The sequence below is a fragment of the Neolamprologus brichardi genome, chromosome 17 (genome assembly GCF_056152115.1).
Source record: "Neolamprologus brichardi isolate AB-2024 chromosome 17, ASM5615211v1, whole genome shotgun sequence".
Classification (NCBI taxonomy): domain Eukaryota; kingdom Metazoa; phylum Chordata; class Actinopteri; order Cichliformes; family Cichlidae; genus Neolamprologus; species Neolamprologus brichardi.
In genome coordinates, this window is record NC_142120.1 from 14024791 (window position 1) to 14045302 (window position 20512).

The window sequence follows — 20512 nt, forward strand, 5'->3', positions numbered from 1 at the left end:
AATAAGACCGAAATAAGACACTGAGAATGGAAATTAAATCACATTTGGAACAGAAACACAGCAAACACAGTCAAACTTTCCAACCCTGGTTTAAAAGGACCGTCTGAGCTTTTGCTACCAGAATATGATGCTTATAAGCACAAACATAATGGAAAATTTAGATAATCTAAACTACTAGAAACAGGAACAGAGAGAGGAAGATAGATGAAACGAAACAGAGAGACAAACAGAAACAGAGAGAGTTGTTTACCATTGTGTGTGTGTGTGTGTGTGTGTGTGTGTGTGTGTGTGGGTGCAGGTGTTTAAGCTACTTGTGGGTGGATGCTCTGATGTTCAATAATGCATCAGGTGCTTCTACAACGCATTCATTAGTGTGTGTGTGTGTGTTAGTCTTTTTGTCTGTGTTTGTGTGTGTGTTCACCTGTGGGCGGATGACTCTCTCGATGCTCTTCAGGGCTGTGTCAGGGGAGGGGGGCGAGCAGTCCGGTGTGGGTCCTGTTGAGCAGTTGCCATGGTTACCATGCTCCCCGTCACTCACCGTTACATGGGACAAGTGACCTTAGAGGGAGAGAGAAAGAGTGAGAGACAAGTAAAAAGAAGAGGGGAAGACTTGCCCTTTTTACCCCCTTCATCATCCACAGGAGGGCGGAGTCTAAAGCCAGATTACCATTTCTGCGATACTTGCAAGCAGATGTGTTTGGATTTACACTCTGCATGTAAACACAGTCACAGTTAAAGTCAAGGAACAAAATAACACAGAATAAATGTAGTATTATGGGACAGACATTTAACAACAGCCAGTCAAAATACTGCAATATACACCGATCAGGCATAGCATTGTGTGCACCTGCCTAATATTGTTGGGTCACCTTTAACTGACAAAACCATCTTTACCCATTGAGGCATGGACTCCACTAGACCACTGAAGGTGTGCTGTGGTATCTGGCACAAAGAAGTTAGCAACAAATCCTTTAAGTCCTGTAAGTTGTGTGTGGATTGGAATTGTTTGTCCAGCTCATCACACAGATGCTTGATCAAAGTGGCATCCACGTGAATGACAGGACCCAAAGTTTCCCGGCAGAGCAGTTCCCGGAGTATCACACCGACTTGCCTTCTTGCCATAGTGGATCATGGGTCCAGGTATTCCCCAGGTAAGCAATGCACCTGGCCTTCCACATGATGTAAAAGAAAACATGAATCATCAGACCAGGCTACCTTTTCCCATCCAACTCTGATGCTCATGTGCCCATTGTTGGCGAAAATGATCTACATGGGCACCCTGATTAGTCTATGCCTATGCAGCCACATACCAACAAACAGCAAAGCACTGCTTTTTCTATTGGCTTTCTATCAGAAACAGCATTAAATTTTTAGGCAATTTGACCTAAGATAGCTCATCTGTTGGATCTGACCACACACGCCAACCCTAACGCCGCACATCCATCAGTGAACCTTGGCTGCCCTTGACCCTGTTGCTGGTTCTCGACTGTTCCCTCCTCTGACCACATTTGATGGATAATGACCTCTGCAGACCGGAAACACATCACAATTTCTGACCCAGTCGTCTAGCTATCACAATTTGGCCCTGGTCAGACTGTCCCAAATCCTTAATCTTGCCCATTTTTCCTGTTCCTAACACATCAACTTGGAGGACAAAATGTTCATTTGTTCCCTAATATATCCCGCCCACCGACAGGTGCCACAATGAAGAGATAATCAGTGTCATTCACTTCACTTGTAAGTGGTCATAATGTTATGGGTGATGGATGTAAATGCTTCCAAATGATTCCAAACAGCAAATGAGAGCAGGTACACGGATTCCACACAAAGACGCAAACACAGAACGGACCCGACGCATCAGAATCAACTTAGTCTTTCTCGGCTTTCTCACCCGACGGCCCGAACACGGACACGCTTTCGGAGCTTAGCGATTCTGATGCGTCCGGTCCGCGCTGTGATTACGTCTTTTTGCGCTGATTCTGAGCTGCAGGTTTTGTCTCTCTCCAACCAAAATTCGCAGAGCCAGCAGCAAAAGAAGCAGCAAAAGAAGCAGCAAAAGAAGCAGCAAACTGCGCTTCACATTTGATCAATGTCGTCATGAATTTTGCTGTTTTGCTTCCACAACTATTAAAATCACACTTCATGCACAGCTAGCTCTCTCTCTATCTCTCTCTGTACTTCAAGAACAGTTTCCCGTCTCCAATCTCTGTTTTCTGTATTATTCATTCGCTTATTACCCACCAGTCTACCGTTGTTTACAGCACTGTCGGCTGCTGTCCTTTTCTTTTCTTTTTCTTTTTTTCACTTAAATGACCTCGGACAAGAAAGCCTATTTTTTCTGTTGTTCAAAACTGAAGAAATTTAAACTTTATATGCAGAACATTGTAGAATATTTTTAAGGTTATCTGCTATAAAAAGCCAGACCAGGAAAATCTCCTTCATGTTTTTCTGTGTTTTATTCTCAGTTACTTTCACACAAAGGCATCTGCTGTGATGTTCACAATTCTGATGAAGTCAGTACTGATAAATGATCAGAATTATAATATTTCTGACTGTCTGAGGCGAAGTTGAATCGAATTGGGAATTTGAAAACCGGAATCGAATGGATTATAGAAATCAGTGATGATACCCAGACCTAGTGAGCAGCCTAGGCACGACAGAAGTGGATGTAGCTGTAATAGGAAAAGAACTATTGATAACTTTTCTGTTAAGTTAAGGCCTGATCCTTCTGAAATTCATAGCCAGTGCTCTGACACGGTGTCATCAATCTTTGAATGCTGAAAAGGCACAGTGTATCCAGAAAAACACATTATATTATATAAATTGTTATAAAATTTGTGTGCGCCTAACTTTTGTGCCGGTATGCCTAACTTTTTAAAGTTAGGCGTACCGGTACGCCCATGGCAAAAAGTTAGTCTAGAGCCCTGTATTATGTACAGTACTTCCGCCTAATAGTGACCTGGTAGTCACAGTTGTTTTATCACTGAAGAGAACCAAAGAGAGGTGAATGCCATTTTGTAATTTTACAAGCTTCAGCAACAACCACAGCAGGAAAACGTGACTGCTGTCCAGAGCAGTTTGATGTCTATCTCAGTTTTCTATACACACACACTCAGTGTGTGCAGTTGATTACAGAGTATCTGAGCTAATTTCCCCAGTGCATTATCCTTTAGCAGAGAAGAGGGGAGGAAAAAGGAAAAGGAAAAGACAAGAAAGGAAGGAAGAAGAGAGAAGTGCTGAAGTCGACTGAATTAACTTTCAGTGGGAGAAAGCATTTGTCTTAATCAACTGGAAGAGACACAATACCCAGACTAACACAGCTTTCTCGCAATATTGTCATCAGACACACACACACACACACACACACACACACACTCGCTAGATGTTTTCTGTCAGTTACCACCTGCCTACATGGACTCGATCAGATGCCAGAATATCATCCAATTAAGGTGTGAGACCCAGTCGGGACTATTACCTGTGCATACATGTACACACTGACACAACAGCACTAAGAACAGAATTATATATTTCATCTGATTTCCAGGGATTGTCTCTTAACTAAAGCGACAACATTAAAACCACGTGCCTACTATGTGTATGTACGACCCCCCCCTTGTGCCACCAATAGAGCTCTAGCATGTTCTAAAATGAGCCAGCAGCTCTGTGGGGGTGTCCTGTGGCATCTGGCATTGGACCTCTGGTAGTGTTTCAGGCTTGTTCCTGTGCATCCTGGATTGGATGAATTAATTAGTTCTGCGGATTGATTATTTTTGCTCCTATGTAGGGAGAGTGCTGCCATCTGCTTGGGCTGCAACAATGTTAAGGTGGGTAACTTTGATATGAATGCCCAGACGCACGGTGTCCCAGCAGAACACAGCATTCTTACAAGATAATCGCATAACTTTTAATTATGTGGCAGGTCCAAATATGATCGACCACTTAGCTCATTTCAAATGGAAACTGAAATAAAAGCAGTGCTCCCTGTTGTTGTTTCAACTTGGATGTCGTTGATGGTGTGATTTTTCACAACTCCCACAAATCATCTTCACCTATTCAAAAAGAACAAATGTATAAAAAAGGGAGAAATGTGGGGCTGCTGCTGATGTTTTGCATAATGACACATACAGCGTCCTGTAATTTAATGAGCGACAAACGCCTTTACTTTACATTTACCAGGATGTCAGCCTGCAAAGGAGGAATTCGAATCTTCATGTGGGAAAAAAAAAGCAAGAAGAGGTACCAAATTATTTGTGAACAAACTGAAAAGGATAAAAATAAAGTTGTATTCAGATTTTCTTTTTACTGTAATTGAAAGTAAACTCTACATTTTTTGTTACTTATTATGACAGAATTTCTTAATAATTAAAAAGAACATGGTAACTTTTGAGAAAGCCATAAGAAAAAAAGGATAGCAGCAGATGCATTAGATCCCTGAAGACATTCCTGGTGGAACAATATTCAGTCTAAAAGGTTGAAATCAGCCCAAAAATAAAGTGAGCCAAATAGAGAAGAAATAAAATACAGCAGATACGGTGTCTGGTGTATCAAATGAAGCTTCTGCCCTGGATTATAAGTTTGAGATGAAGCCATTTACAGTCAGTCAGTGTAGCTGGTCTTAGCTGACAAACACTGTTGCCATCTGTTTTTAAGTCAACATTTAACAACCACACATTTCTTATATATTCTGGGAAACTTGGGATCCTTTTTCAGTACACTTTAGGTCATTATCCATTTGGCTAAATCTGACATTTCATCCAGCTACCGGTACTTCTATCAGCAGTCAGATCATCAGTAAATACTAGTAAGCCAGTTCCACTGACAGTAATACGAGCTCACGCTTTAACATAAGATCCACCGCCCTGCATTATATCCACGCTGTGGGTTGCGCCACTTCTAAAGCTTTGGTATCTCTCTGATTGAAAATGATGGCCTCTCACTCTTATCAACATCTCTCTGGGCCTTGTATCCAGTAAAAAGCTACCGAAAGCAAATACACTTGGACCCAACTTCGGATCTTCAATCAGTTCAGTCTATCGTACAATTATAGAGCAGGCCTCACCTTGCCACACAACTGCTTATCAGTCAGTTGTCCAATTTATTTTAAGCTCCTAAAAATGAAGCACTGGTTTTTGTTTGATTTAAAATCTACTGTGATGGTGTACAGAGGCAAATTCCCCCCCCCCCCCAAAAAAAACTTATGGAAATAATTGCATATTCTTTATTGACATTTAATAACTTAAGATTTTTCAAAAATCTACCAAACAGCATTTTAACAAGAATCCAGAAAAACAGCAAGTAGGACCAATTTTCACAGTAACACAAAAGAATGAGGCTCATTAGAGAAGAAATCATAAACACTGAGAAAATGCTAGCAGGAACAATAATCGAGCAACAGAGAGAAACACAATTTGCAAAGATGTAAACCTCATAAGAGACCATTTCCAGACGCAGCTAAAACTCCCTGAAGTCCTTAAATGCTAAATAAATAAATAAAAGAACTGTATTTCTTTTCATGGAAGATTTTCTGTATACTCCAGCAACCTGAAGTTACCAGTTTTGCAGCTCTATTGTGAAGCAGCTTTAAAACCAAAAATGTCTGATTCTGGTTTAGAAATTGCTACCATCTTCCATCCTATTTTGATTTTGATTTTTTGACAGTCTGGCTGCAGACGTGAAGCCACACAATCACGCAGGCACATCTGTCCTGCAGGGGGAAAGTGACACAGCTTCACAGCATGCTCTCACATCTATCAAACATGTTTGCAAACACACACGAGCATGCGCATGCACACATACACGCGCGCATGCACCATAAAAGAACTGCCTGGAGCTGAATCAATGTTTAAATGTGGGCGTAAATAGATAAAATAAAGAGTGAAAAAAATGGGAGAGAGAGAAAAAAGGAAGGAGGGTTATATATAGATAGGGATTGAGGTTTTGTCCTATTGAATACGCCTGTCAACACTGTTTTTGATGATGGATGTAAGATGTGTGTGTGAATGTGTCTGTTTTCTGCCTTTACACCTGCCTTGGGCTCACTCCTGGGAAACACTCTTAGCTGTCCTTGCCAAAGAGAATGCATGTTTGTATGTCAGTGTGCATACAAAAGTGCACATGTTTATGGGTGTCAAAATGTAATCTCTGATGGATGTTGTACCTGTTCACATCCTTGATACTGGGAAGCGCCGAAATGTTTCATTGTACAGTTTCTGTGTCTTATAATAGAGCCTGGATATATTCAAATATAACTCTGTGTTGATCCAAGACCAGCTGCCCTGCTCTTTACAGCACCCTGTAGAGGACCTGTGTGTCTAAGTGAATGCTCGGTGTGTGCAAGCATTCAATCAGCTGTCCACTTCCTGGTCATCTAACAAGACAAAAACTGTCAATTTTAGACACGTTCTTTGGGCTGTCAGTTCTGCCTCTCTGCCACTCTGGGGGTATTTCATATGTATAGTGTGTGTGTGTGCATGCAACCTTGCAAGTCAGTGTCAACTTACAGCTGAGCTTCTGTGTTTTTTTAACACTACAGTTGGAATTGAAAAAAGAGGAAGTTTGAAAGTTTTATTTACCCGTGCACTACAGCAAAGATGCTTTAGCCAATCCCTATGGTTTGGGGTTTCAGCTTAGGATAATTTTAAATCCACACAGGGAATTGAGAGTAATAATCTTTAAGATCCTCATTAAATCGAGGCCAATTCAGTACTATTTTTGGTCTGTATCTTTAGTCATTCAGTGTATTTATATTTTGTGAAGAGCCCTTTTGTACAGAAGTTGCCATTGTTCCCACCTTGGGTGGAAATTGTGTTCATGCTGAATTTGTGAGTTCTACTATAAACAGACATCAGCTGATCTTCTGTTGCATTTCAGACAAAGTACAGTTGCTGCTCAGGTTATTTATTTATTTATTTATTTACATACTGACTATACTGATACAAAAATTAATAAAAGAGATAAGAACTTTATTAATCCCAAAGGAAATTCTTGTGCCTTTTATATGCTCGGTGCAATAAAAATAGAAACAGGAGCAGAAGCAATAAGGTGTTGTAGGAATGTTTAGCTGATTTAGAGTTTAGAAATGTGTTAACATAGAATGTAGAATTATTGTAGAGACACTGACACTGCCCTCAATGTAATAAAGGCCTGATTGTGTCATGAACTTAGGAGTAGATTTTAGGAGACCCTCCCCAGTTGGACTGTGAAACTAAGACAAAGAGGAGTTAATGCTGAGTGGAAATTCCCCAGAGGATATCTGGGTGGGGGTCTCAACATTTGTAACTGGATAACTGTGGTCTGGAAGGGAGATGGGTTTTTATGACCTCTAGGGAGTCACCTACACCCACAGTGCTTTAACTGTTACGCACCCACACCCACATGCACACTCACTCTCGCGCACTCACACATACATACAGGTACGCACATACATTCACTCACGTGCGCTCACATAGGCATACGGGTGCGCACATACATTCACTCACATAGGCATACAGGTACGCGCACACACAGGCACTCACGTGCTCGTGCATACACACAGACACAGAGTTTGGAGCACACCATGGGGGTTTTATGATGGGGTCGCCTCTATAAAGCTGGCTGTAACTAACAAAGGGGTGAAGATTTTGCAGAGGGACATCGGCCTCGTCTTCCCTTCTAGAAGTGCATGCTTAAATGAAGATGAATAAAGATGAATAAAGGTTTTGTAAAATAACTACTGAGTTCCGGTGCCGTCTCTGGAAGTTTCGAGGAATAAAACGAACCGGGGTAAAACTGATTTCGCAACAGTGTACAGAGTCAGATAGCAAAAACAGCAAAAACAAAGAGCACTCAGCATGCAAACCTCTATCAAGGCAGCTCACTCTCTGGGCAATATTTAGCTTTATGGGAACAGTATTATATTTTCTATATATTCATTTTGTCTTCTTTCTTTTTAAATGTACTTTAAGAAGTTTGTCATGCAGTATAAATCATATAATGGTAGCACGTCAGATATTTGATTATAGAAACATTATTTAGGGATCAACTTAAAAAAATAGTTGAAATGTAAAAGTGAGATCAGACGCCAAATGTGACCTCATGTTTGGATGCAAACTATAATGTCTGTAAGTTATTATATTCCAAACATTTCATAAATGTTTCCAATACAAACCAAGGTAATACATTTTAAAAAAACAGCATTATAAAGCACAGCTACTATAAAACAAGAAAAATTAGTGGAATAAATATGCATATAAATAAAATACATGTCAACATGTACAGTATCTTACCTCTGAGAAATTTGGCTTAAAATTTTAATTAGATTAATGCTATTAACAAATGCAGTATAAAATAAATCGCATGTGATGGTGTAGTAATAATAATCCTTCCATCTGGTAATGAACAGATGGGATGGAGTAAGAGTATAATATGATAAAATGTTGATGTGCATGTGTAGATTTATAAAATATCAAGTTACACCATCTAATACTATAGCTCAGTAGTAGAAAGGATCTCCTCTACCGCTCATTCCTACACCTTGGGCCAATAAGACTTTTGCTATGAGTGCTACGTTGACCAATCAGGGAGGCATGCACGGCATAGGGCAGATTGTCCATCATGCTGAGTAGTTTCTCCAGCAGGAAGTTGATAAGGTTTGATTCACTACTGAATCTGGGGATCCTCAGCCCTTCCCATGAAGGTGGCACTGATGCCCCTCCGGTGGTCCTCCTTGGGCTCTCGCACTCTGGGGCCTCTGGATGTCTGGGGCCTGGATCTCCTCCATGCCTGCTTCATGCCCTGGGGGACAGGGCTATGGCTCTCTACATCCTCTTGCAGACCATTACATGGGGAAACCTTTTGAATACAAGCGCGCTGATCCACACAGGTGTGCACACGGGTGTTTACTGTTCGTAGACTTAAATCACACCTTTCTTGGCTGCTACTTCAAAGCACATTGTGCGCTGTCTGTCCTGCGTGCTGCACAACAACATTCAATATTTAGTATTTACTGCTGTTTACACTTAGCTAGATTAATGCGATGGTGTTGTGTTTAGTATGTTGCTTTGGTTTTTTTTGCTTGTTTTCTATTCTTTTTCTCTCAACAGGTGATCCAGGAGATATTTTTTTTCCCCCTTTCGCACTGTCCCTCTCCCCTTCTGTTTTGCTTTTCCTTCCTCTTTCTTTCTCCCTTTCCTATCCCTCACTCATGTCTGTCCCGTCTGTAACAACTGAAAATAAAATAAAATAAGTAATAAAAACAAAGGTCGATCAAATGGACCAATACGACAATGCCATGATGATCCATTTGGCAAAATAAATCCATTGGGTATCCTTGTTGGTCTTCAGACAACAATTCTGATGGCTAAAGAACCAAATGGGACAGGCAAAAAAAAAAAAAGAAAAAGAAAAGGTTTGATTCACTACAGGAATCACCATTTGAGGGCATGAAATGAGTCTTCTGTGAGCCCCATATAAACATAATGTCTGCATAAATATTGAAGAAAATCCCAAATCGAAATGTTTTAGTAATGTTTTTGACTAGAATACCTACAACATTTAGAAAATAATTATATGTTTTAAAGATTATATTGTAAGATAAGCCTCCACAATAGGGAAGTCAGAAAGTATTTAAAGATCTTAACTCACTGTTGATCTTGAAAGTGGAATGGAATGGAAAAGCCAGAGAGTCTTCTTTATTCCTACAATAGAGCGCAAACAGAACTATATAACAGAAACAACCAAATCTAAGTAAGTCAACAGAAAACTCAAGGCTTGAATGTAAAGCTAAGACCAGAAACTTTAAAAAAAAAAAAAGAAAAGTGTATGACCATATCAACAGCAATTTCCTCTGGGTGTCAAAGAGGAAGACATGTTATTGCCTTTCTTTCAACAAGTCAATGGGCCTCGACCCTTTTAATGGCGAAGCCCTGGGCTAGTACATGGTGCCATTAGCCACTCTAAGCCTCCAGTGCCAACCAAAGTGCGATAAATGGGGTGAGACGCAGCAACATCACAGCTTTATCCACCAGAGAGCAGTGAGGGTGAAAGTTAATATGGGAGGGGGAGTAAGAAACTAAAAGACCGAGTACTTCATTCATTAACCTGTCAGGTAGCAGGGCTGCGGTGTGCATACCTGTGACTTGCTAATGTGAACTCATTTAAAAATGAAGCATGGCGTTAATAGCTGTGACAAGACCATCATTAAAACTGCCTCTTTCTGTAACATAAGGGGAAAATAATGAATATCAACACTGTTATGAAGTAGAAATCTTTATATATTAACCTTCCAGATTTCAAGCTCAGATTGAGGCTGCGCTCACACTGCGGGATAAAAAGGACCAAAATCTGAGCTTTGTTTAGTTTTTACTCCTCATATGTGACTCAGAGCAGCCAGAAATCTAATCTTTTCAATCTGCCTCAGGCCACTTTCACATGACCTCAGTGTGAACCCTCAAATCAGAATTCGTGTGACTTTCTGTGTCCTGAAATTTAAAATGAAATATGATGTAACTTAACATTGACATACACCTCCATACAAAGCAGCAGATATACAGTATGGTTAAAAAGTTCTCACTCAACCTGCTTACACATCTGTTGTTAGACAAAAGCTTGTGGATCGAACAGCTTCAGGTAACGAGGTTCACTGTCTACAGCCCACTTTGCTGTGCGCTGTAGACAGACAGCGGCACAGCAACGCGACTAATGATGTTTAAACGATCCCAAAGCGCAAGTGCATCTTTTCAGACGAACTGCAAAAGAAATTTCCCTTGTTCCGACCATAGCTGGACTGGCCATCGGGGATACTGGGCATTTGCCCGGTGGGCCGATGGTGGTTTTTCATTTTTACAGCCGATGGTTTTGTTGTTGTTGTTTTGTAACGGTATAAACAATGAAAGGTGGTGGATTGGCCAGATGCTGGCTGGTGTGTAAAAATAACTCAGTTATTTGGTGGTGTCTATGGCGGAGTTTCCACAGACCCAGCAGGTGGATGAGTGTCAAGTGAACTGAAAGTTCACTTCAGGTAAGAAGTTATGACCTGCAGTCTATCTGGGTCAGATATAAACCAAGTTTAGGTGTAGTTTACTTTCATTGTGCTGACTTTTTACAGTCAGTTACAATAACTGCGTACTAGCTAGCATGACGGAGTTTCTATACAGCTGGGCAGGTGATATGATGTTACTGATAGTGATATGATATCGGTTTTGTTATCTGGTGAGAGGGAAACATGAAGATAAAACCAGGAGATGTCCTTACTGAATCGTCAGAGCTGAACAGGTGATGGAGAAACAGGTTTACCTTTAAGGTGACATGAATGAGTTGAAGGGAAGTTATGAATGTTTCTGAGAGACAAATAACACCAGGATCCTTTTCTAAGTAGCTGACAGGTGGTAACTGTGCAGGGGCGGATCTAGCAAAGTTTTGCCAGGGGGCCAGGTAGGGCATTAACAGGGAAAGGGGGGCACAAAAAAATACTTTTCTTTCTTATTCTCATTTAAAATGTCTAGCTTTTAATAAATAATACTGAATCTTACAATCTAAGTTTTTATCTGATGTAAAATGTATAGAAATCATACATATACCAACAAGACAGTGCAAATCACTGTCACAACAGCGTTCGTTTTAATTCAAAGGCTTTATGGCTTTTCCTATAATACCTAGTGGGCCGGTCTCTAGTCAAAATGCCCTGGTCAGTTTTTTGTCCCAGTCCAGCCCTCATACCGACCTAGTACTGGTAATTTTTCTTATGCAGATGAGGCATTATTTCTGTAGCATTATTTAATTCCAGAGGTTTTTAAGTTATTTTTTTGCACTTGTTGACTTGTAAAAGCCTATATGACATATTTTATTTCACAATTAATTAACCGCACAGAGAAGGCATCGTTTAAATATGTTAAATATGTTTCTTTAAGCAAGTTCTTCATGACTGAGCTAAGTGTCCTCTTTTTTGGAAATCAAAATATGGTCACCCTAGGCTAGCTGGTATATAATGATGTGCTACGTGATCGCTAGCGGCACTGCCATGTTAGCAAAAACACAGTGAAGCTGGAGGATGAACGCTAACTTTTTTCCACTCGATAAAAGTTGACACGAGGATTCCAGATGGTTAGGGACAAATGCAGTTGCATGGCAGGATGCTGTAAACAGACCAAACTTCAGTCAGGAGAACAACATAGATAATCCATCCACAATACGAGGTTAGTCATTCATATACTGATGCACGGGCTAGCGGCAATAAAAACTGAGAGAGGCTGACAGTGATCACTGACTGTTTTTAAAGGCTTGTTGAGATTAAATAGAACAAGATAAAAAACATTAAAACATGTTAAAAACACAACAGCCTTAATAAACACCGGATTCATCACATCATCACTTAAAGACCAGATAGTATAAATTAAAAAATCCGAGATGATTTTCCAAAACGTTGACCTCTGAGGTCAAAGCTATGATGATTCCTGTGTCGCCTTATTCTAAACGTATTGTGTTTTAAGATTTGCCACACATAAGTCAGAATTTTGAGTTATCTCAAAATGTCAACTTAATAACTCAAAAAGGTTCATCTCCAGTTTGGAGTTATTTTCTTAGAAGTTTGACTTAAAATGTCGAAATTTTCAGACATCTAATTCAGAATTTTCCGATCGTATCCCAAAATTTTAACTTGTGAATGGAAAACAATTTTTTCAGTTGCACAAACATGCTTCAATAGAAAGCAGTTGAGGATCCAGGGTAAAATTGGTCAAATGAACGTATTTCATAATTACAATTATGTATTACAAATTCCTTCAAGAGGTGACAAACCAAAGAAAAATTCAAAGAAATTCAAGATACCCATCCTGCATGTTTATTGGCTGATTTTGTCATTGGAAAGTTTACAGAGATCCTGTATATAAATATAGGACTGTGAAGTATTATACACATACAAAAGCACATACATAGGTACAAACACCAAGTGTGTATTTATCTTGGGAGAAGTCAGTCAATAGCAGAAAAGAAGCACTTTTGCTCTTACTGCTTGGCAACAATCTGTACTTCCTGTCTGCTCCATACGTGACTGGAAGCTGGGAAGCTTCGCTCGCAGGTCCCTCCTCACCACTCTGCTGCCTGTTTTCCTATCTGCAGGATCGCACTTTACCTGCAGTGCTCCTGTGCGTTTCTGCAATCGGGCTGTTACAGCAGCATTCCTGGAGTTCAAATCTACTGATTGTTAAACCGATTACCAGTACTGCAGAACTGTTTAACTGGTTAAATGTCACAGTTACAAATACTGAGTAACTTAATAAATGTGCTTCTTAGTAGCAGAGCAAAAACTAAACAAAAAAAGAATAATTTAAGGTTGAGAAACTGCACAAAAGAAAACTGAGACATCTGATGGTTGAAAGTGACACCAGATATGTTTCTGCCTCTCCTACTAGCTTGTTACATTCCATTCTCTGCATGAGTGTTTTAATTTACACTTGGCAAGCAGTTGTATTTCTATCTGAATCTGTATACATGTAAAAATGAATAAAACAAATCTGACAAATGTACATTAAATCTATCTGCAGGCAAACAGTGCAGCAGAAATGTATTCTCTCATTTGAAACAGAGGAAATTCTATCAGAAAGGAATAAATATAATCCTGACATAAAATAAAAAATGACTTGCCTTAGGACTCGAAGAATAAAAGGATTACATGCGCAACTATATACTCCATGTACTTTGCATTATAAAGAAAATAATTCAGCCTCTTCATTGTCAAAAGTGACAGTTTTCATATCAGAGGGCATATTGTGCAAAGGGACACCGCGTTTCCATGAATACCGCAGCATCAGAAGGAGGACTGCGCCTCTAACACTCTGTGGAGAATCTCTTGACAAGTGCTTTAGGAGACAGAAAAAAATAAAGTTAAAAGTAAAATAAAAAGAGATGAAAGGTTGGTGAGGAATTCAAGAAGCCAAGACATGAAATGCAGGAAATTGTTTGGGATGGCAGTCTCAGTGACAACAAGCCCCTGATGTTTCTGTAGCGGCTAGGCTGAGTGACAGTCAGCAGATGAATTTTGATAAAACCGCCCTGATTCTTTGAAGCTTCTGAGTGTATTGTAGCATCTTCCCCTCCTCAACTGTGAGACTGCAGCAGCCCACACCTGCAGACCACTAACCAGCAATAACAAGACAGGTGGCTATCAGGCAGGGTTTACACTACAAAAAATATCCAGCTAGACCCTTCAATTTTTTTAGGATGAATATCTGGTACTCTGACACTATGAATATGGACACTCAGGAGTGTAATATTCCCCAGGTATGTATGACACCATAAACCAAATCCAAATGAACCTTTTTAGAAAGATCAAGTTTCTGGTAATACTTAAATATTAAAAAAATTGCAATAAGTTCTTTGTCATTTTCTAAATATGAGTTTATGAAATGCTCCTATTTTCAGATACCTGCTTTCCACTACAGGCGCCGATGATGTTAACTTTAAAAATTCTGCTTCTATTGCAGAGCAGGATTTTTCAGATGCACAATATAGGCTAGTAATTATGCACCATTTTTGACTGTGACACAATTTCACAAACTGTAAATGCACATGTAACATCTGATCCGTCTGTGTGGAGATTTTATGTTGAGGCAGTAGCGTTCATTTCGTGTCCCTAGTTGAACAAATCTTGAACCAGAACTTTTTATAGTGCTGTTAAAAAATTGTCTCTTCTGCCGTTGTTACTGTGGTCAGAAAACAGGCCTAACCTGTTAATGTTGCTGGCAACATTAACAGGCTCATTACAATTTTATTAAAACATATAAGCAAATAAATGCTTTTTTGATAATAAAACAGTATTTAAAATAAGATGTGGCTTTAAAAAAAAAAAAAGAGTAATTATCTTATAATGCCTTTATAAACCATCTATACAGAACTTTTATTTCATCCAGTGACTGGCATCCTTCTAAATCCCTGTACCTTGTGGAAATTATTTCTTTATAATGTCATGTTTGGACATTAATTTAATTCCAGAGTTAAACTATTTCACAATCCTACACCACATATGGTATAGAAAAACTTCTGGTTGTCCAAAAAACTATATCTTTAAATTTAAGGCAGCTCTTTAACTCTAACCCCTGTCTATCCCTCTAGAAATCACAACACATTGTTCCTTAACTTATGCATTGGTAGCTATTGTTGTTGTTAAAGCTCTTTTTTGCAATAAATACAGTGGTTGTAGTGAACTTTTATTCAGTATTTTCCCAAAACCTCCACACAGTAACTTAAATATGATAACACCAAAGAACAAACCAAATTTTTTGCAGTGTATTGCACCAAGTCCCACTCTGCTCTTCCTTTTCCTCTCATCTCAGCCCTTTCCTCCTCATGTTCCTTGATCACCACATCCTTCCTCTCAGAGACAGATAAAGAGAGACTGACTCACACCCATGTCCAATTAGGCTGACACGTGACTGGACTCAGAGCAGGAATCCAGGATTTTCCCTCCTGCTGTGTCATTTTCATGGAGATGGCTCAGCCTGAGTCAACCTTTGACTTCCTCTACTGAATGTATAACCTGTTCATGGTCCATCTCAGTGTCTTTCTTACCTTTGGTCTATCTGGATTAACACATTATCTGATACCTGGAAGGAGTTATCCATGTTATATGTAAACTATCTCTATGTTATAGGTGAATATGTAATTCTTGTCATGCTTACCTATACTATAGATATGTAGTCAGCTCTGCCTCACATCTCAGTCTTATTCCCAATCTGTCTGTGTGGCTCTCTTTCCCTCATTTGGCCAGGTGACAGCACTCAGAGAGATGAGAACAAATACAACACCCACACTATTCCTTTACATCAGTGGAGCAATTCTCCACCCAAAAACACTTTGACATAAAACAAATAACCTATCATATGCACGCGCACATGCACAATCTAGAGCGTGTGCTGACAGTTCAACTCTCAACTCTCAAACAGTCGATGATGAGCAAGATCCAACAGTCGAGCACGGGACAAACACACAGAAAACAAGGCTCTACAGTAGCCTCTCGCTGCTCCTCTGCTCAGGAGTGGTGGGGAGGGGGGTGTCACTAGCAAGACAGTTCCCATGGCAACATTCAGGTGACTCACCAGCCGGTGATGCAGTTGCCGTGACAACCTGCAGCAGTGTGTAGTCGAGTGAAAGGGGTGAATGCATCCGTGGGTGTTTGTTGTCGTGGGTGCAGAGGCACAACGCCGCAGACCAAACATGCGGTGAGCAAACAGAACTGACTGAAAGGTCAAAGGCCGAGGGATTAGCTCATGCTAGAAACAGATTAGAAAACAGTGTGGATGACAGTGAAAAGGTATCAGGTATCAGGTATAAATCACTGAATGGTTGCTTTAGTTATAAACGCATTTTTAGACTGAAAGAAGTTAGAAGTTACTCAGAGAGTAGTGCAAATACAATATTTGCACTTCTTCTCAAGAAGTACACCCATGCCTGGAAGAAGATTTTTTAGCAATCATTAATACACTTTCAGTTCAATTCAGTTTTATTTACACAGCGCCAAATCACAAGAAGGCACTTTAGACTGTAAGGTAGAGACCCTACAATAATACAGAGAAAACCCCAAGAACCAAACAACTACTTTTGAGGAACCATTTGGTGACAGTGGGAAGGAAAAGCTCCGTTTTAAATAGGAAAAAAACTCCATCAGAACCAGGCTCAGAGAGGGGCAGCCATCTGACATCAGCAGTTTGAGGTGATGGGCAGAAGACAGAATAGAAGATACATTGTGGAAGAGAGAGATGCAACGCGATCAATATTCTACATCAACTATTTCGTTTTAACACCCAAATCTAGCAGCTGACCACTTTCTATTAATGTCAATATTGAATGTGGAAGATGCCATTAGGTATTTATCAATGAACCCTAGTCAATGCATTTTAATTATTTCAGTTGTTTGCAGAAACAGTTATTTAGCTCACGGATAAAATATTTATTTCCACCTGCTCCTAGACTAAAAGGAACCTCAATATTTAGGGATGTAAACGAGCAACTGTTTGCATATGATAATAATTAGTTATTAATTTGCTCCAACCCACTTTTTTTTTGTAGATTTAAACTACAGTAACAGTAACAGACTGTGGGTGCTAATCTAGCAATGAAAACCTCTGTAATATGAAAGGAAGGCAGTCCTAAGCTGTTGAGCTGTTGAAATTATATACAAAGCAAGGCTGAGAAAAAGATTTTGTTTACGCAACAGAGGCATCTGCTCTCCATGCACAGTGATAAACAGGCCTCTATTCTAACTTGGGAATATATTTTAAATTAAAGTTTCAACTTTTGATATGATGTCAATTAAATATTGAGTTCCATTCATTGGCAAGCTTTTTGAGGACAGCAGCAGGATCTATAAAGATTTTAAGGTGATGTTTATGAGGTGATAAAGACAGGATGAAAATGAAGTACACAAATTAAAAGTACGTTTTAGGAACTAATTATTACTTGGGAGTGGAAAAGTAAAATAGAAACTCAGACCTCATCTGTATATTACCCTGATACTAACATCTTATCCCGGTAATCAATTTTAAAAATCAGCTAAGCTGCCTTAAATAAATGAAGACCAACAAAAGCCACCATATTTTTAACAATGCATGTATCCCAAACACTGCTGCTCTCACTCTCACCCACTGTCTCCACACTTGTTTACTGCCATAAAACTGTGTGTTCATGTTGAATAGGCAATATGTTTGGCTTTCAGCTGGCTCGTTTCTGCTACTGAAGTCGTGATCTTCACAGCAGTGGGATTTTCATATGGATCATGGCTTGTACTTGAACGTAGCATATGTTCCACTGTCAAATTATTCTAGGACCATTCTAAGATTTTCTGCAGTGACAGACTGTACATTTTCTGTACGATAACACCCTGACGACTGAATCAATTCAATAAAAATCAAGTCAATTATAAAGGGGCCAAGTCTTATCAGAAGGAGAAAAAAAAACATAATTTAACAATAAAACTAGGGGTGCAATGATACACAAAATTCACGGTTCGGTTCGATACTTTGGTGTCATGGTTCGATATTTTTTCAGCATATTAAACATATCAGGTCCCCATAAGGTGAATCATATGCTAACGGCTGTCTAAATGACTCGGGTAAAGTTTGTAACATGCGTGCTTGTTGTTTTTGTCTGCTTCCACTTGTCTTTGCACTAGGATGATGTCGGCGTAAATGTGCAGTGATTTTCGTTGTGTTCCCACTAGTGCTGTCAGCGTTAATCTTGTTAAAATGACATTAACGCCATAACGCAGCAAATCTCAGTTAACGAGTTACCGCGGATCGCCCCGTGCGTGGGGCTGGATGGCTTCAACACGTTAACAAGGTAACTGCGCTAACGCACTAATTCCCACCAATTGAGCATTGCGTGGCACATCCGACATACTGTTTTACTTTTGTCCATGACGTGCTTACCATCAGGGTCATGCTTCACATGAAAACCAAAATAGTTCCAAACGCCAGATCTGAATGAGGGTGGGGGAGGTTCAATTTGCCATGTTGTAAGGAGAGCTTAACTTCTGTCTTGCTAGCTTGCGCTGCACTCAGTGGGTCTGCATTCAACAGTGCAGCCTATGCGGAGTAGTCGAACGCAGATTCACTGAGCGCTCAACACAGACAGCATCATCAGAAGAAAAGTTGATAAAATAAATAAAAAATTTTGTATTGTTCGATACATATGCGTACCGAACTGAAAGCACTGTATCGAACGGTTCAATATCAATACGAGTATTGTTGCACCCCTAAATAAAACCTACACTTACTGGCTACTTTCTAGCCCAAATATCCAATCAGCCAATCACATGGCAGCAACTCAATGTATTTAGGCAGGCAGACATGGTTAAGACATCAAGTTCAAACAGAGCATCAGAATGGGGACCCAAAAATGATTTAAGTGACTTTAAACACAGCATGGTTGTTGGCACCAGACAGACTGGTTTGAGTACTTCACAAACTGCTCATCTACTGGGATTTTTCCACACAACCATCTCAAGGACTTAAAGAGAATGGGCTTAAAAAAAGAGAAAATATCCAGTCAGTGACAGCACTCTTGGTAACGCTTTAACCCTCTCGAGGCAGGCGTTGCTGATTTGCAACAGTTAAAAACTAACAACCTGATTAGCCCACATACATATTTTATGAGGTTTTTTTTTACTCAGAAGTACCACTGCAAGACTTGGTTGTGCATTAGCAACAAAAAGTTTAATTTGAGCCTGAGAGGGTTAAGAGCACAGAAGAGAATGGTCAGACTGCTTCAAACTGATAGAAAGAAAGCACTAGCTCAAATAACCACTATGTACAACCAATGAATGCAGAGGAGCATATTTGAACACCAGGTGCCACTCCTGCCAGCTAAGCCTTGAACTGAGCCTTCAATTCACATTGCGCAACAGAACATTGAAAAACTGCTGCCTGGTCTGATGGGTCTCATTTTCAGCATGGGCACAATTTGGTGTAAAGAACAGGAAAGCATGGATCCATCATGCCTTTTATCAAAAGTTCATGCTGCTGCTGGTGGTGGTGTAACAGTGTGGGGGATATTTTCTTGGCACATTTTGGGCCCAAACTGAACGTTTTTTACCTTAGTATTGTTGCTGACTGTGTAAATCCCTTTGTGACCACAGTGCAGAATAACTTGCCATCTCTCAAAGCTCAAATCATCTCAAAATGGTTTCTTGAACACGATAATGAGTACACAGTACTCGCACAGTCACCAGATTCCAGGGGTGGAATAGGATATTCACATCATGGATGTGTAGCATCATGTTAATTCAGACCAAAATCTCTGAGGATTGTTTCCAGTACTTGAAAATGTGCCATGAAGAATGAAGCCAATTCTGAAGGCAAACTTGGGTCCAACCTGGTACTAGCAAGGTGTATCTAATAATGTGTCTAAAGTCTTAGATATTCAAGTAAGTATTATATTTACATAACCTAAATAAAAGGACACCTAAGTTTATAAATGCAAGTTACAGGACTGTTTTAGTATTTTAGGTACCAGATACATGTGTAGCTATCCTACCATTGCGTGGACAGGCGTTGAGTCGTTGATTGATGTCAAGAGAGGAGGGTTTGCGTGTGACAGCGGTGGTCACAGACTCATACGGGTTGTCCTCGTCTTCTGGAAGGAAAACATCCAGCGAAGGAGAAGTGACGATCTCTGCCGAACGCTTTGAATCCTGGGAGGGAGAAAAAAAACGGAAAGAGAAATGGTAGGGTAGTTTGTTAAACATATCATAATAGCCACCAACAAGAAAAATCTGATAGCTGTTTTTCTTTACCCCACCATAATTTTACATGTTTTATTCAAATGATTCCACTGGAAGCTACCAGCCGCACTCCATTCATTATAAGACAAACACCACTAATTACATCATTAATTATGTACTTCAGCCAAACTGGTATTATACCCTTCCAGAGACCCATAGATGATGTGTCATGTTAATGAATGGTCTTTAAAAAGGGAAGTGAAGGAGCCTCTGATTGAGTCCAGCCAGGAATTCTTATTTTGTGACTTTTTAAAAGCAAGAGAG

At 39.8% G+C, this 20512-nt stretch overlaps 1 protein-coding gene across 4 annotated transcripts in view; it reads right to left on the bottom strand.

The window, feature by feature from the left end:
- anks1b (ankyrin repeat and sterile alpha motif domain containing 1B) overlaps positions 1-20512 on the bottom strand; it is a 271727-nt gene that overhangs the window by 108441 nt on the left and 142774 nt on the right. For all 4 annotated transcript variants that reach the window (XM_006780780.3, XM_006780779.3, XM_035906771.2 and 1 more), the window contains exons 11-12: positions 20002-20158; positions 422-558 (exon numbers count right to left, since the gene is read on the bottom strand). In XM_006780780.3, coding sequence (XP_006780843.2) covers positions 422-558; positions 20002-20158 — 294 coding nt within the window. The remainder of the gene's footprint in view (positions 1-421; positions 559-20001; positions 20159-20512) is intronic.